The sequence below is a fragment of the Lissotriton vulgaris genome, chromosome 1_1, assembly GCF_964263255.1.
Source record: "Lissotriton vulgaris chromosome 1_1, aLisVul1.2, whole genome shotgun sequence".
Classification (NCBI taxonomy): domain Eukaryota; kingdom Metazoa; phylum Chordata; class Amphibia; order Caudata; family Salamandridae; genus Lissotriton; species Lissotriton vulgaris.
Window position 1 is genome coordinate 934,637,238 of NC_141685.1, and position 12,743 is coordinate 934,649,980.

At 48.7% G+C, this 12,743-nt stretch overlaps 1 protein-coding gene across 4 annotated transcripts in view; it reads left to right on the forward strand.

Moving 5' to 3' along the window:
• ITGA7 (integrin subunit alpha 7) overlaps positions 1-12,743 on the forward strand; it is a 307,450-nt gene that overhangs the window by 146,695 nt on the left and 148,012 nt on the right. For 2 of the 4 annotated variants that reach the window (XM_086959129.1, XM_086959131.1), the window contains exons 4-5: positions 413-668; positions 2,275-2,406. In XM_086959129.1, coding sequence (XP_086815255.1) covers positions 413-668; positions 2,275-2,406 — 388 coding nt within the window. Of the gene's footprint in view, positions 1-412; positions 669-2,274; positions 2,407-3,339; positions 3,460-12,743 lie in introns of all 4 variants that reach the window. The other 2 variants (XM_086959132.1, XM_086959130.1) reach the window with 2 other exon arrangements.

Here is a 12,743-nt window from a genome sequence, read left to right on the forward strand (position 1 = left end):
TTGTCTTAAGTTAGTTCTGTGAATCGGGCCCATCGTTCCTACAATATGTGTACCCGCTGGCATGTGTTTTGAGTGTGTTCATCCATATCCCCGGGTCTAAGCATCCCTTTCTGTGTTCTTGACCAGGTGGGTCTTTATGCTTTTGGGAGTGTTGGTGTATATTTCTATGGCTTGATCTGTTGAGTGTGTGTCTCTCTCTCTCTTTCTCTGTCTCTTTCCATCTCTTTCAATGTCTAAGAATGTCTTTGTGTACCTGTGTCAAAGTGCATCTGTGGTGGAGTGCTTTGAATGTGTCCCCATTTCTGGGTGTTTGAGTTTGCTCCCTCTTGTCTATGTCCGAATGTGTCCCTTTGCTGTCTGTGTTAGATGTATGTGACGTGGAGCCCTCGTTCACCCTCTTCCTGTACTCCAGGCCTGTGCCCACCTCTACGAGGCTCGCCAGCGGCTCACGCAGCCATCAGAGACCCGGGATGTGATTGGCCGCTGCTACGTCCTGAGTGAGGACTTGACTATCAGCGACGAGCAAGATGGCGGCGAGTGGAAGTTCTGTGAAGGCCGCACTACAGGCCACGACCAATTTGGCTTCTGCCAGCAGGGGACATCTGTCGGCTTCACCTCTGACAACCACTACATCATGCTGGGGGCACCAGGCACCTACCACTGGAAAGGTGAGTCGAGACCAGAGGGGGGGGGGGAGTATGGAAGGAACATGAATGTCAGTTGGATTCTAGCTGAAGGGCAGGAGAAGAGAGGGTAAGCTGGTGTGTAGCATGGGAAGCGGCGAGGGGGAGGGCATTCGAGAGAGCAGGAGTAAGCTGTACAGGTGGGTATGGAAAAGGGCAAGAGGGTGACAAAAAGGATGGGCAGAGGGGCTGGGGTGAGGTGGGTCAAGGTGACATGGAGCACAGCGAGATGGTGTGGTGAAGATACAGTGGGGGAAAGAGAGAAAAAAGGGGAAAAGGGGGTCCAGAACAAAATACAGGAGAGCCAGAGAGAAGGGTGATGGGAGGGAGGATAACGCGTTATTGGTGGGAGAGTGGATGGTGGGGGGAGGGGCATCCGATGTGGCTCTGATCAGCAGCAGAAGAGACTTGAGTAAGTCGCCGTCGCTGTCATTGAGACATGGGAGCGCGTGGGCCGGCCCCCCACCCCTCCCCTCCAGACCACGTTAAGGAAACCCTTGTGTGTGACCTCCGTCGCACCAGACAGAATGCGACAGGTGACACGGCCTAGATCCAAGATCTCCTCCACATGTACAGATCACACGTGTTCAGGCAGAGAGGCGCTGAGCTCGGCCTCCGACGTCACAGACAAGGCATGCGCACACTCCAGGAAGGAGGCTGACTAGACCTGGGCCCCTCTGTGACCTCACAGAATCTGTGACATCACAGAGCGAGGGCTGGTCAGGGTAGGACCTCACTGGCAGCGAGAGGAGAAGAGGCGCGGGTGCCCGGAGGCGCAGAGGCCCTGTGATACCCCAGGGCGAGAGGCACAGAGAAGCCCTCCCTGGACCCAGGGACCAATTAAGCAAGTAGTCCAGCATTCAGTCAGTGTGACGTGAACATGGAAACGCCTCTGACAAGTTATCAGTGGTGCCATAGAGAAGGAAACCCGCGGCCATCGAGACCAGAGAGGAGTGGAATTGTGGAGTGACATGAGGATGTGGCCGGGCCAGACGTGTCCACGAACATGAGCCCCTTGGAGTCGCCGTCTATGAAGCCACATGGAAGCAAAGACGCACACAGGCCGGATGTTGCTCTGGTGTGCTGGTAACCCTTGCAGTGACCGTGTGTAGAAGAACCACATGGAGGAGAAGATGTGAGCAGGCCAGACTTGGCACCAGAAAGAAGGGGAGGCTTGGAGTGAACATCCGGGAAACCCAGCGACCAGAAATCGCAGACAGGCGCTATAAAGCACCCCGCTGTGGATAAGCTCCATACAAGCTTCACTTGCAGAGGAGTGTGTATGTGTCACGGTCGCATCACACGCCGGAGCGGTGCCCAGTTTACCCCCACCAAGGATGGCAGCGTGGTGGCCAAGCCCAGGAATGCCAGTCATGACTCTACCTGCAGGTGAGGCGGTCGCTCCAGTAAAGGAAAGCCTCGCCTCGTGCTGGGTGTTATCAGAAGCCACAGTCACTGCACCTGTCGTGCACCTTCCACCCCCGCCCCCGGAGCGGCAGCCAGTGCTCCCCACCCCGCCCCAGAGCGCCAGCCAGTGCTCCCCACCCCGCCCCAGAGCGCCACATTATTAACACGAGTGTTTGGTTTCTAGGTGAGCTGCGCGTGGAGCTGTTCAACCTGTCCTCCCTGGAGCTGGGCCACTATGACGATGGGCCGTACGAGGTGGGGGGAGAGAAGTCCCGCGACTCCCGGCTCATCCCACTCCCTTTGAACAGCTACTTGGGTAGGGTGACACGGCTGCGTGGCGCGGGGCAGGGAACCTGCGGGCCTGGAGGAGGCGGTGCCAGGAAGGGGCAGCCAGGGGCTAGCTGGGTGGTGCCACCTAGACTGGCACAGAAGGCTGCAAGGGGCCTGTCCAGCCACGAGACCTGGGACTAGTTTAACGGGGATATATAATTCATTAGTGACCCCAAGCAGACATTGACAAAGTTGGTGTGACTTGTGTTTTCACGACCATGGTTTCATAAAAACATACAGCGGTGACCAGTCCCTAGATTTTCCCTCTTCCATTTTCCACATTTACCCCTTTCAAACGTTCTGCTTTTAAGCTTTTAACCTGGCTAGAATTAACCAGAGAGCCGGCCCAGGGTGTTGACAAAGTGATAACGTAACTGGCATGGAGAATTCACAAAGACTTCCCATTTTATTGATGGCGCATGTCTCACCCTGCGCTGGCGCTATTTATCAGGCGACAGAACGGTTGTTTTCCCAGTCATTGCGGCAGGTCACCGCGCAGTCATGTGCCGCCAAGAGAGCAGCTTCTAAAAGCGACCCTGTGCCTTCGCCTTGATTTCCCTCATTTTGGATAAAGTTGAACACAACACAGTTCGACAGTGATCTCAGATCAGCAGTTAAAAGGCAGACCGATGACGCGATTGTAGATTTTAATTAACTAACAACAGCCCTGAACCAGAGTCTCGAAAGCACAAGTCACAATGGTCCTTTTCTGTCTCTTGGCTCATGGATGGGGGGGGGGTGGGGGTTCAACAGTCTTTCATTTAGGCACACTGAAGCATAGTTCGGGCACCCCTTCATTTATTCACCGCCTCCTCGTCCTGCAGACCTCTCCCTCCAGCCACAATGCCACTTTTTTTCAATCTTTTCTAACTCTGCCTTTTTTCTCTCTGTCTGTTCCTTCCCGTTCTCGGATCCGCAGGACTGTTGTTTGTGACAAACTTTAATAGCTCAGACCCCGACCAGATGGTGTATAGGAGTCTGGCGCCCCCCGACAGTGGGAGAGGTGCTCCTGGAGATGTGATACAGAATAGCTACTTAGGTTTGTAACCGGCGAGGCGTGTGCGGCGGCCGGCCGTCCACACCTGTCTGCCCCTGTGTGTCCTATCTCGGCCTCCGTAGTATCCCAGTTCCCCCGTAGCAGTTCGTGTTGTGTTTCTGTGGTCACTGTTCACCTGTGGCACTACGCTTTTGAAGGAATAGAGTATTGCCAGACAGTCGATGAGGATCCAGGGCTTTCCAAATGATTGAAAACTCGTGTGTGGGTGTGGAAGCGAATGCGTGTTCGGGGTGTGTATTTAATTTGTTTACACATGGCTGCAGCTAATCAATCTCAACTCAAAACTTCCTAGACACTTCAGTGTGCAAATAGTGTTCTCCAGGATTTACTCAAGTGCACCTATCCCCTGTGATGTGACATCACAGGGGATAGGTGCACTTGAGTAAATCCTGGAAAACACTATTTGCACACTGAAGTGTCATAAACCTGCAATAAGGTCAATAAATCTACGGCCGAATTAAACTAGCAGCCTTAGGGTGCCATCTAGTGGAGTTACTGAAAAAGGCAGAACATTTTTGAACGTGGAAGGTGGGCGCCTTTGGATGCAAAAAGTAAATGGTATATTTAGAACTGAAAATCTATCCTAACCAACAGCAGACAGACAGTTGGTTAGGATAGATTTTCAGTTCTAAATATACCATTTACTTTTTGCATCCAAAGGCGCCCACCTTCCACGTTCAAAAATGTTCTGCCTTTTTCAGTAACTCCACTAGATGGCACCCTAAGGCTGCTGGTTTAATTCGGCCGTAGATTTATTGACCTTATTGCAGGTTTATGAGGACGGAAGGCATGACGATTTCCAGAAAACTAATTTACGAGCAGATATTAATTTGCCTGATAATTCGTTACGTAGGTCCGGCCCACATGGACCTACGCTGAACACCCATGGATAGGAAGCTGTGCACCTCCTTGTTTTAGAAGCAATCTTTGCCTGGTCTGATCGATGGTGTGTGACAGACAGTTGAGCCGTTAATTACTAACGCTTAGTATACTTGGCCGTGGTATGCTGTACGTCTTCCAGTTGACGATGGCAGACTTTTGTGTGTGTGCCATGGCACTCCTGTTGGAAGTCCCAGCCTGCTGCTGACTCTTGGGAACGTGAATGGTTGAAGTGAGGCTTTGGGTGCGAACGGTAGAGTCGAATCTTCAGGATTTGTCTGTGCAGTGGTGCAAAAGGAGTACATTTCCATGTCTGGCTTGTGAATCTTACTCAGTGTAATTTGTTACCATATGTTGAAACTGAGGGGCATATTATCAAGACAGGCGATAAAATTATCTAATATGCCCCTGAATCCTTACACGAATTGTACTACAAGAGGGTTATGTTTTCATAGATTGACTGTAAGACTTTTTGCAATAATGTGCACAATACAGGTCCGTTGACTCATACACCAGCATTTTGAACCGTAGGTAGGTAAGGGTGACATTAGGGTTTAGTTAGATGAGTAGTTGTAAAGGGAGGTATTGGGGATTTTAGGGCTCAGGGTCTTGGGCAGAGGTAAAAGAGGGGTAAGGGTGATTTTAGGGTTCAGTGTGGGTAGAGGTAAAGGGGATAAGGGTGACTAGTGTTCAGGGTGGGTAGAGGTACAGTTAGGTAAAGGGGAATTTAGGGTTCGGGATGGGTAGAAGTAAAGGGAGATAAAGGTGACTTTAGGGTTCAGGAATGTGTAGAGGTAAATAGGAGGTAAGGGAAATTTTAGGGTTCTGGGGTGGGAAGAGTTAAAGGGAGATAAGGGTGACTTTAGGGTTTCGGGTTCAGGAGTGAGTAGAGATAAAGGGAAGTAGGGGTGAAACATAAGCTTTTTGAAAACACTGTGTGTTTAATGATGAATAAAACATCCCCTAAATCAAGAACAGGCAACCAACAAATAAATAAGTGTGATACAACAGCCAACAAATTATCTTAAAAACACACACTGTCTGACAACAGTCTTAAAGGAAGGAAGTATGGTTATAGGACAGGCGGCCTAAATGTATGTGTGTGGGTTACCTGTTTCATACTTTAGAGGATGTTTTATTTATCATCAAAGTTTCAAAAGAGAGGGTACCCCACTGTCACCAGGGAACAGGGTGCAAGGACACAAAGTCAAAGGGAAATCCCTGGGATAGGTTTGAACGGCTGTGATGTCTAAACCCTAGCAGTTGCACTATAGTATCTAGTTTACAGACTACTATAGAACACTATCTGGCAGGAAAGTATTAACGTCTGCCTCGGCGGCCCAAGCAGTAAGAACGTATCCAGTTCCTGCAAGGACATCAGTTAATATATGCCCGTTTGAAGTGGGTTTTATAACGATTTCAGATACAAGGCTAGAAAAGAAGAAAAATACCAGACTAATAAGAAGATAAAAGAACCCCATAGGAGGAGTCTCTCCAATAACAAAAAGGTACATGTTCCCAATAAAGGAAAAAGATCGGACAAACTCTGATATAACAGAATCTCTAAGTAGGAGGCTTTGAGAAAGAAAAAAGGCCAATCCAGCCAGAGCTAAAGACTGTTTCAAACCTAACTGTCCTGGGACGACGCCACGGGCGCCCAGCCACTACCTAGTGCTAGAGGATTTAAGAAACCTTCCTCCCTCGACCCCAAGGGAGAGCGAAGCCCTGCGTGTGCAGGGAAAACCCCAACTAAGAAGTCCCGAAGAAGGTGCCACCTTATCAAGTGGATAGCACCGAAACGCGTCGACGCAATTATATACGAGAGAATCCACTTAAGCCGAAATACACACGGGATGTACATGCAATTTTGTCACATTTGTGTAAGATTGTACAAGTAGAGCTAGGCTAGTGGATCTGATAATCAAGTGTGGTTAAAATATCCAAGTACCACTGTTTTAAAGGGGGTCTGTTTTCTTTGCTGCTGATTGTGATATCTTCTTTTGTATATGATATATAATATGTTTTGTATGAATTTATATGCTTTACCACCATCGTGTATGTTCTTATTTTATTAACTTTTTATGTTTCAGGGAAAGATCCTTTGAAATTTTAATGTATGTTGTTTTATTGTATAATATTGGTTGTTTTAATAAAGTACTAGATTGTTAACAAACATTTTTTCTGTGGAAATCATTACGTTAATATTTTCCTGCCAGATAGTGTTCTATAGTAGTCTGTAAACTAGATACTATAGTGCAACTGCTAGGGTTTAGACATCACAGCCGTTCAAACCTATCCCAGGGATTTCCCTTTGACTTTATTTATCATCAAATACTGGGTGTTTTCAAACGTTTTATGTTTCCATGCCTACGCCTCAGAGACTAAATTGTGACATGAAAATTAGTTTATATCATTAAGTAATTTTGTAAAAAGAGCTTTACTATATAAAGTCATTTGCATGCTACAAAGTTCTCAAACCGTAATCAAGATGTCTTGAAAGAAACAAAAAAAGTACCACCATCCCAGTGCAAGCAGCACGTTAGAACCCTAATGAGGAAATCAATCAGTACTTGTTCCTTGCTCCAGGGAAGAGACAAACACATGAAGACAAAATAAAGCCCACTCACACTCACCAATGGGAAACCAGAAAATAAGAGTGACAATGAAGCCAGCTAATAGTAAGTAAAGGGTGGGTCGTTAGCCCTTATTAGTTTTTTTTTTACACCACATGAGCTTTCTCAGGTAAGACCTAATTACGCTGGGAAGTAGCCCTGACACTGACCTCCCGGGAGCAGGATCATAAACTCTGTGTTAATCCCGGCCTTCCCCCCACCACCACACACCCCAAGGAAGTCAGGACTTACAGGAATGGTCCAAACGAAGGTGAAACAAAATCATGCCGCTTCCGCCAACGAAACGTCGATCCACGCCTCAGTACCTCCAGGACGACAAATGCTCCCTCGGAGCGACCCTAGCATAAAGATCATCAATCTTCATGGACAGCCTCAAGTTAGGGGCTAACATCCTCCCAGAGCAGTGGGTCACCCATTTTAGGGGTCTATATAACCATGAGCCTGGTACCCCTGTAGAGTTACCGGTAATCTCAAGCCAGGCTTCACCGGTAGTATTTACTCTCAAGGAGATTACTGCTGGGATGGAGGGTCTGACTAAAAATAAAGCCCCGGGCCCGGATGGAATTCCCCCGACCTGTTTCTGAGCAACATAGAAGTATGGGCCCCTTTAATGACCAGGGTTATAAATACTGCAACTACCTGTGGCCTGCCACCGTCTTGGTCTAAAGCAATCATTGTGCAGATTTTCAAGAAAGGCAATAGGGACGATCCCAAGTGCTATCGGCCTATCTCCCTGATTGACGTATCGGCCAAACTTTTGGGTAGGGCAATCCTTAACAGACTGTCTGAGTGGACCGAAGAAAATAACACCTTCTCGGACACTCAATACGGTTTCAGGACAGGGAGGTCCACTAGTGACCAATGCCTGAACCTGTATATGCTGACTGCCAAATATACTCTGGCCAGAGATGAACCGATTTACATGGGGTTCATGGATTTGGCAGCAGCATTCGACCACGTCAATAGAGAGAAACTGTGAGATATGATGTCAAGTATGGGGATCGAGAGTGGTTTAATTACCATATTAAGGGAATTGCACAGTGATACTACGGCCAAGGTCCGTTTTAATAAGGAGGGGGATTGTCCGACTCTTTCCCCTGTATGAGCGGAGTCCGACAATGCTGCATTCTCGCCCCTTTTTTGTTTTCCCTTTATATTAATAATTTGGAGCAGTTTCTGTTAGGTTTAAAGGCAGATTCCCCAAGGGTGGGGTCGCGTCATATTCCTGTTCTGCTTTACGCAGATGACGCGGTCTTGATCGCACGTACACCCCGGAGCTTACAAATCCTGATTGACGGTTTTGTCAAGTTCATGGGTGCCTTAGATCTCTCTGTTTACCTGGGTAAATCGTATGTGCTCCTGGCTGGTAAAAGAACTTCCTCTAAATTTACTTATACAATAGGCAGCCATATTTTAGAAGAGGTTAAAACGTTTTCTTATCTTGGAGTAACTTTTGACGGCGCCTTGCAGTTTAATTCCCTGGTGGAGGAACGTTGTAGCAAAATGATTGCCTCCAACGGGGCAATAGCTAGCTATGGCAGGAGGCTAGGCAGATGGAGCCCGGAACAGGTGATGAACTTGTATAGCTCCGTATCATGCTCCAAAGTAATTTATGGGGCAGAAGTATGGGGCTTTGTGAACACCACCAGAATTCAACAGGAAGAAAATACATATTTGAAATCTATCCTGAGGGCACCACCTAGCACCGCTGGAATTGTAGCACACAGGGAGTTAGGGAGGCCATACTTGGATGACCTGGTAAAACTTAGGCCAATTGTGGCCTGGCTAAAAATCTGGGCTAATCCTGATGCGTTTCTCAGCAGTGAAATTTTATTGGACTGCTTGGAGAGGGCTAAATGTATGCGCATTCCCTGGCTCAAATACGTAAAGAATACCCTAGAGGAACTAGGTTTTGGAAACCTCTTCACGAATCCTGCAACAATCTTAGCCCAGCATAAGAAACAAGTAGGGGAAATTTTCCTTGAGCGGAAAAGCCAATGTAGAGCTGAGGCTGAAGGAGCTAAAAAGACAGTGAAGGCCCATAACCTGGTGAAGAGTGTGGAGGGTATGGAGCCTTATCTGTACCTTATGCACAACGCACAGGATAGATTCCTGATGTGTCGTTTCAGATTGAATTTACTTCCATTTATGCTGGCCTCACCAGCAGGTTTCACCACATCAATTGAGCAGAAGGGACCCTGCGGCTGCGACAACAGGTCTCCGCAGGACTCCCTTCACTTTGTTTTGCTCTGCCCTTTTTTTTCTATGCCCAGGCGCAGATTTCTTGTAAATGTTTTTAAAAAAGCCCAACAGGAACATGCCAGGGAGGCATTAGTCTTTTTACAAAAAGCCTCGGACCCTCTAACTTTGTGTTGTATAATGAATTTTATTACGGTAGCGGTCCGTTTAAGGCTAACAAGGGGAGAGGAATGAAATGTTTTGGATTTTCTATTTTTAAATTGTTGGACTTGCCTGTCGGTATTTCTATTTTTATTAATACTGTGTATAAGGATCTTGAATAATGTTTAATGACTTTTTATCTATGTATATATATGTGTGCTTTTATGGTGTTTTTTAATCACCGAATAAAGATTCTTTGAATTGAATTGAATTGACAGCCTCAAGTTAGACCCGCAACAGCCCCGAAGCTGACGAATGACCTCAACCGGCACGGTTCACAAATAGATCCCGGAGTTGAGAAGAAATGACCACTAGTCCCGCACAGAGCTCTGCCCATTAAGGGAGACTGTCTGACTCCATGATGGCTGCTTTCGGCAATCCCATGGATCTCCCCCGTACCATCACACGATCCTGATGAAAAATGGATCTCTCATCGCCACCCATCGCAGAGAGGCTCTGCTCCCTCCTCCGCGATCACGGATCAACTCGTAGCTACCTACAGACTACCAAAGAGCATTACCAAAGAGTTTAAGTGAAGTCTGCCTGACCCCAAGATGGACACACCCTTAGCTTCCACCACAATGATTTCCAGGTCTGGCTGAACATAGGACCACCTTCCAAGACCTGTAAATGTGGTTAAGCCGACATTGTCCAATTCCTACGCTCTGCTTCACTTGTGAGAATGCCTGCCCTATGCTGACCGCCACAGGCGCACCCAGGAATGCAGGGAGCAACACCAACTCACCTCTGCCAACCACAAGATGGCCACCCCTGATACATTCTCGGTTCCCAATAGGATATCAGCACTTTTCAAGTAACTTTCCCACTGCTGAATACCGTGGCTGCTCAAGCATTAAGCATCAATCAGACCAGCCTACAAAGAATCCTGATGCCTGCCACAGCATCAAGGAACCACTGGCCAGCCCACAACTCAGATACCTGGCTCCAAAATGGGCGTCCATAGCCCAGCTCTAGAATCGCCCAACACCAGCACAACCCCACAGATGTGACCCTAGCAAACACTGGAAGGGTGCGCATCAGGAGCCTTGTGCATTGACTCGCCCCCATTAAGCTGCCGGGTCCTCAAGGAATCACAGAAGTGAGCAGATGCGCTGCGATTCACAACCGGACACCTGACTCTAAAATGACTGCCATGTGGTCTTAATCGCCCCCAGGAGCATCTTCTGACAACAGGAGGAGCATCTTGACTCCACAACCAGACTGCGCAATAATTTCGCAACCAAACGGTCCGGGCTGGTGCTCGTCTGACCAAGCGCCGCTTGGATCCGGAAGTCCTCAGCCTGAACGTAAGGGAGTGCTCAGTAGGTCAGGAAGCCCCTACCTCCCTGATCCAATGAGAGTGACCTAACAAGACTTCCTCCTGCCGATGTTCCCCAGCGCCACATCAGCTATTGAAGCATTGCATGTAATAGACCAAGCCTGATCCTCTATCAGTCTCTGACCCCTGACGAGCTGTCCTAATCCCACCACAACCAGTTTGGATGTTCTCCAGCGCCACATCAGCCATTGAAGCATTGTATGTATTAGACCAAGCCTGATCCTCTATCAAGCTCTGACCACTGAAGAGCTGTCCTCACCCCACCACAACCAGTCTGGAAGCAGACTAATGCACTAATTGATCTGGACTGACCTGCCAACTAGAGCAGACCCCTCAAGAGTGGTCCTCACTCTCTCATCTACTAGCCCACAAGCTGATCCAGGTCCCCGCACCTCTACTCCACTCAAGAAACAGAGAGAAAATGGCACCCAACATGCCATCTTTCAAGAGCCCCCCATACCGACCTATTTGAAATCCCACGGCCCGAACTCCTTCGTGATCAATTTCCCCCCAACCTCTCATTCAAAGCGAAAAGAAACCTTAAACACAGACTGATCAGACGGCACCCGAAACACTTTCCGCAGACATCTACCACTGCTCCTCCAAACGGCAAATAAAAATGGATCTAATCTTCCACACAGAAAAACCATATAATTGGACCTCCACGATCAGAACACAGCTACCCATCTCCAAAACTACGACCACCCCGCACAGCTGCAAACTGATGAGCACACTCACTAACCGCTCGATACGGAGCGGCAACACTTCTGTGACCATCTACACAAACGGCACAGTCCTGATCCAATCCAACAATGAGAATCTAGAGGCCTTCGACTCTCTCGCCCCTCACTGAAAATCGCCCCCCTTGCACATGCCTCTACCCTCCCCGCCCTACTCCGTACCTCCGGCCAGTCTTCCGCATAAGGAGAAATGATCACCCACTCCTTCGCCATTTACCAGAACAACCACCCTTCCTACACGAGTCACTACCCGTACCCCCGCTCCCACGAATCAAGAGCTACAACCTCCCGCTGAGCCCCACCCTCCTCCACCGATCACCCCAACCTTCAAGCTAGGAATGACCCTCACCCGCAAACACAGACCCCCAGACACCTCACTCATGCTGTGGACAACAGGACAGTGAAAGTGCATCATAACCAACTGTACACCCTGTCTACGGTCCCCAAAATGGTCAGCTCCTCCACCAACAGGCCCCACAACACGGACATTGCCACCCTCTTCTGAGACACCCCTGCCCAAGCCGCCCTTACCCTCTCCTCTGTAAACATGGAGCAGCGGCTAGCCCTTCTAGAAAGCCAGCTAGATCTGATAAGCCTGGGTCTGAGCAAAATCTTAACCAACCTCGACTTGGCCCGAAAGACTAGGCTTACTCCGCAACGGACTCCCACTTTAATTAGCTCCACCCATCTAAGATCAGACAACTCACCCCGCCTGAGCGAGCTCCCAACCACCCCTGCGACCCTGACACAAATACCCAGAGACACAGATACAGAGTATCAAACTCAGAGACCCAGTGAGCCCCGATCCACCCCTGCAACCTTGACACAAAGACCCAGAGAAACCGATACAGAGTATCGAAATCAGAGACCCAGAAAAAAGCAGCCATGTCCTCTAAGGAGGCGTCGGAGCTATTTCTAACCTACGACTCTCCCCCCCACAGCCTCCCCTAAAGTCAAGATCCAAGTTATCACCGGTTTTGGAAGGGACCACCGCACCTTGAATTCACGAGACCTCCGGCCCTCCTCACTTCCATTCCCAGGGCCTCTCCCGTAAAGAAACCCATCAAAGAGGAGTCCACTACGAACTGCATGCTCATAAACTGTAGATAAGCCTCTAAACATGCAACAGAACTAGCGGAAACCATCCTCTCCCATGACATAGACATTGCGTTCATAACTGAGACTTGGCTAAAACAGTTCACTGCACCAAGCCTAGAAATGTTGGTGCCCCCAGGCTTCACTATCATCAACAAGGACAGAAAAGACCAAAGAGGT